At 33.6% G+C, this 5,242-nt stretch overlaps 1 protein-coding gene across 1 annotated transcript; it reads left to right on the plus strand.

Moving 5' to 3' along the window:
• The first annotated feature begins 261 nt into the window (after positions 1-261).
• On the plus strand, positions 262-3,296 carry LOC111619063 (neurotoxin Cex4-like). The gene is made up of 2 exons (XM_023360708.1): positions 262-315; positions 3,005-3,296. Exons 1-2 carry the CDS (start codon positions 273-275, stop codon positions 3,223-3,225), a joined length of 264 nt encoding a protein of 87 aa, XP_023216476.1. The 5' UTR covers positions 262-272; the 3' UTR covers positions 3,226-3,296.
• The last annotated feature ends 1,946 nt before the right edge of the window (positions 3,297-5,242 follow it).

Genomic DNA, 5,242 nt, shown 5'->3' on the forward strand with positions numbered 1-5,242 from the left:
TTTATTATTCATTCAATTTATTATTATTTATTATATTACACATAAACATTTCTGTAATCGGTACGAATTTAATTCCTTCCGCAAATAGGAAAATTTGAAAAATGTGACCTCTCTGTTTAATGGCTCATTAATGTTGTTATAATTGGCGGAAACAGATGGATCGAACATGCAGAATCCACGTGTACGCGTTGTACCTGTTCGCATTGGATGTATATAAATATCGACTTCGGCTCGTGGTAACTCATTCTAAACTCGTTTAGATACTATCGAAGATGAACTCGTTGTTGATGATCACTGCTTGTTTGGTCCTGATCGGCGAGTATAAACTTATAATTGATTAATTAAATTAGTTGTTAATTTTATAAATGGCATAATTTAGTATCGTTATAATTATAAAAGAGTTATGAAATTCGCGTTATATTTATTACATTATATTGTATTTTTTGTGGAAATGAAAACACTCGCAAATTATAGCTTGTTCTTTCATATATGACTTAAATCGAAATTCATATTTACAGAAATATTTCGTTGAAAAATTATAAAACTTCAGATAAACTCATTCTTGTGTTCTAGGAATGGGAACGATTTGTATTAAATTGTTCGAAATGGCATAAATTCTATTGAAATTAAATTATTTACGTAGTATAAGATCTGCATTTGATTGATGGATGGCAATGCAGCACAACAGCAATCTGTCGAGAAGATGTTCTTTTCAGGCGGATATTCTATGAGTCACTAAGCTGTGAAATCCGGAATTTTTACCGAATTTTCCGATTAATATCCCCCAATTAAGTTTTCCTTTAAACTTTGAACGAAAAACTAACGTAAAAAAATGAAAAATTCCGATCTCCCCTTTCGTTCAAAGTAAACATCCGTCTATTTCGAAACTAATCTCACATTCTAACTCCCAAAATGATAGTTAGCCTTGGCCCGGGGACAACTTTGTTTCATCCGAGTACCTTTTACCTCACAACATTTGGTCACATGACCATACTCTCACGACGAAACTATAAAAGCCACTTGCTCCCCCCTCTCGGGGGAGTCGTTCATCCACCGTCGCTTCAATATTATATACTAAGAATATTATATCCTGCATAGTATATCCTACAAATATTACAGTCGACCCCCCTATAATTACGGTCCCTATAGTTACGATTCCTATAAAACTACGAAAAAATTGCTACCGGTATCCGTAAAAAATAGTAAAAGTTCCCTATAAACACCTCAAACGTCATCGGGAAGCCGAACTACTTTCCCGCCGTCCGTAGCGCCACGCTACGGAGAGATTTCTATCGTCTGGACAGTATTATATAAATTATATATAAATTAGGTACTGTACATATAATTATATATTAATTATATATAAATTAGGTACTGTATATATAATTATATATTAACTTATTGTAACTTTGTTATAATTAAATATATAATTTCCGCCGTCTAGCGTGGCGCCACGCTACGGAGATTTTTACGCTAACTATCGTCTGTCAGTATGTAAATTAGGTACCGTAAGTCTAATACAGTACTGTAATTTTATACATTTCTTGTGAAAGAAACATTTCTTATTCAACGGCGATTAAAATTATTTATATTAATGATGTCTCCGAAGTTCTACGAAGTTTTCACAGAAAAATAAGTTGTTAGAAATCGGCCGCTCTTTGCTGAGCTGTTCCGCGACGAAAACAATGTTGAGCAATGGCAATGTCGAATGGTGACACTCGGTAAGTAATCCTACAATTTTTTGTTTATAGCGTAGTTTATACGGATTATTCCCAAAAAATATATACGTATTTTGGAAATGTTGAGTCGGATTAGTCTAGAATCGATTAATTTTATGGAAGAAAATCTTTCAAACAGCCGTAGTCCGTAAACTTGACACGTGTCGGGTTGTGATTGGAAGGATTCGTAAGAAAGCGGATTCCTAGGGAATGGAACGTATCTCTATCTTATAGGGGGGTCGACTGTATATCCTACAAAGATTATATTTTAAAAATACTGTGTCCCACGAAGACTATATCCTTCGAAGAGTGTATCCTACGAATTTTACGAAGACTGTATCCTACGAAGATTACGTCTAAACATAATTTCCTCCACGAGAACCATAATATTTCCTCAAAGGATTATCATCAAAAAAAGGTATGGAACCAAATTTTTGTGAACTCTCTATCGGCCCTTCGCGTTTAGGGACTCAGACTTCCCCATCGATCGTAGTTATTGTAGTATATATGTAGCTAATAAATCGCTGTTTTCTTTTTAAGTTGGTGTCCTTGTTTACTCGTATATCGCCGGTCATCTTACCGACGCACTCCTCCCTCCACCACTCGACCCGAAACATTTAATCCCGTTACAGCGGGAAAAAGAAAAACTTAATCTATTCTGACAGTGAAAAGGTTTAATAACCTGTTGCCGGATCGGGAGACCTACACTCTCCCCGGCGGTTCACAAATCTCTATTATTCTCATATCAATTCTCTATTATTCTAGTACTTTAATCTCTTATTTAAGAGTTAGACCTCTAAAGTAAATCAGTTTAATAGTGTTACTACTTGACCCGTGATGGTCTTTTTATATAAGTATGAATATGTTGACCTGTTTAATTGAGAGGCAATTATTTTACTTTAGTGATTGCTATTTGAATTTATGGAATTTTCTAAGTATTTGCAGTCACTTCTATGTGTTGACTTGAGAGAAGTGAGTTAATATAATAACATCATAAATTTAGATTTATAAGAAATTGCATCCTCAAGATTTTTATTATAATGTCATTTTCCTGGCTAGATAAGTCGCTGATAAATACAAGGTTACGAATGACACATTATCTTCCTAGTGTTTAAAATAGCATATTTATAATCAGGACTATTTTCAGTTTTTATAGTTTATGTGATACAATAATAATGTACTTTATGACACATTTTAAGTGCAAAGCATAAAATATTTTAATTTACTGTATTAATAAGTATTACTTCTTACGGTTGAACAAGACTATTTCTTTGTATTTGTTGCAGGAACACTGTGGGCAAAAGACGGTTATCTGGTGAACAAGAGCACAGGCTGTAAATACGAGTGCTTTAAATTGGGAGAAAACGCTTTCTGCGATAAGGAATGCAAAGCCAAGAACCAAGGAGGTAGTTACGGCTATTGCTACAAGCTTGCATGCTGGTGCGAAGGTATGCCCGAAAGTACACCGACTTATCCCCCTCCTAATAGATCATGCGGCAGAAAATAATTGCAACGCCTGTTTATTGTCCAACAACCGAAATATTGTTACGCTTCTTAATTGCAATTAAACGAAATAAAATGTAACATGTTCATCTAAAATGTCTTTATTATGTGATATACAGTTTACAGAATACAGAAGTATTATAAATATTTTTCGTATGAAATCGTTTAACTTTTAATTATAAAAAATAGGCCTAATACCCTATGTTTATTCTCGTTCTATAAATGAATCTAGCCAACTTGATTCGAAAAACAGACAAGACCCAATTAACTCGTTTATTAGCCTAAATTTAGATTTATAAAACTCTCTTAAGTATAAATGTGAGAAGCTACTGGGGATACGGTTTTGTTGAAACTCACGTACCGCTTAATCGGCTGTCCTGTTGGAGAAACAGGCCCGCAGTCGTCTACGGATGGCTTCCTAAGACGTTTGTTATGACCAGAGATTCTTGTGAACTCCAGGACATTGGTTTTTCTTGACACTAGATAGTCAAGTTGCAGACTATTACGCATTTGTGAGGAATTTCGAGTAAGAGAGTCGCGAGTAAGTGGCGCAGACGAAGGCATTGGATTTAGTCATTAACAAGACCACATTATAAACAAATAAATTTAATTGAGTCAAACGATCTAATAATACAATTAATAGGATTACAAATTATATATTCTAGATTTATCTCGCGGAGAGAAATCAACTATCTCAATTAATCTTAATTAACCTATACGCGTGAGAGAAAGTTTACATCAATTTTAAGTCCATACTACTATCACAATATGAAGCTTATTCTTGTCTTCGGTCGTCTTTCTGTTCGGGATATGAAGAAAGTTGAGAATCGTAATATTTATGTGCGCATTATAAAAATATTCTGAATTCTTATGTGGCCGTACTGCATAAATTATATGGCAACTTTTTCTTATGAACTGCCAAATTGTATGGTAATCTTCCTCCGAATTGCTACTTCGATTGGCGGGAAAAAGCCCCTATTTGTAGACGGGTCTCCAAGCGGCCTGCACCGTATGCAAAACTGATTCATCAACGAGTCGGCCGTCTAAAAGAACTTCATCTTCTCTTCTCTCCGTAATTGATAGACGTTACAGCCTTCCTTTGTTCAAAATGATCTCCTCGATAATAATAATTTAAATTTATTTTATATTAATTAAAAACAATCCCGTGGATTTCACATAAAGCTCTGTAAAAATTCTTAATATAACGTTTTTATACATAAAAGTTTCTTTAATGAATCTATTGTACGATACATGATACTTCAATTTTGGATGCTGAAATATGTAAATTGCCCGTGTTACTCTGTACTGTTGACCTGGTTTGCATAAAATAAAAAAACTCGAACAACCGACAGACAACCAGACTCACATTAGAAGTATCGAAATGCTGATGTTTTTGAAATTTAAATTCGAAATTAATATTTTTTATTCAAGTTCAAAATTCCTATGGAGTTTTCTGGGAAGATCTAAAAAGAATTCTATGCTGTCCATCACTCATAATGTATACAGTTTATGCTAATTTTATACAATATTTCACCTTTAGAACGTTTTATGCTATGAAAAGAATGAATGAAAGGAAAGAGTGAACAGTAATATGTTTCGAAATTCTCAGCCTTATTCACTTCCAGTATAACGTTATTGATAATCAAATTAGTGAACAACTTATTTTCCATCTTCCATAATGAATGCTGTAATTTATGAAGTATAAAAGAAAAATTATTCATCTTTTTTGGTTTTTCTGTAGGGAACAGTAGGGTATTGTACTCCACACATTATAATAACAACCCCGAATAACCAGTTTGGAATGAGCATTAGGAATCTGGCACATCTTTAGTAGCGGCTACAATTGCAAACATGTGCAATTGGAATTATTGCTGTGAATTTTCATATGCTGCCAGAATATTTATTTTTTAATGTTGATGCTTATACATTGTAATTTCTGCTTAACCGAAAAATAGAAATAAATATATTTAATAATTGTTATTTTTTCACCATTACACTCTTAGAAAAGTACTATTATTAAT

The sequence above is a fragment of the Centruroides sculpturatus genome, unplaced genomic scaffold (genome assembly GCF_000671375.1).
Source record: "Centruroides sculpturatus isolate CEXI.00-Female unplaced genomic scaffold, Cexi_2.0 scaffold170, whole genome shotgun sequence".
NCBI classification, from domain to species: domain Eukaryota; kingdom Metazoa; phylum Arthropoda; class Arachnida; order Scorpiones; family Buthidae; genus Centruroides; species Centruroides sculpturatus.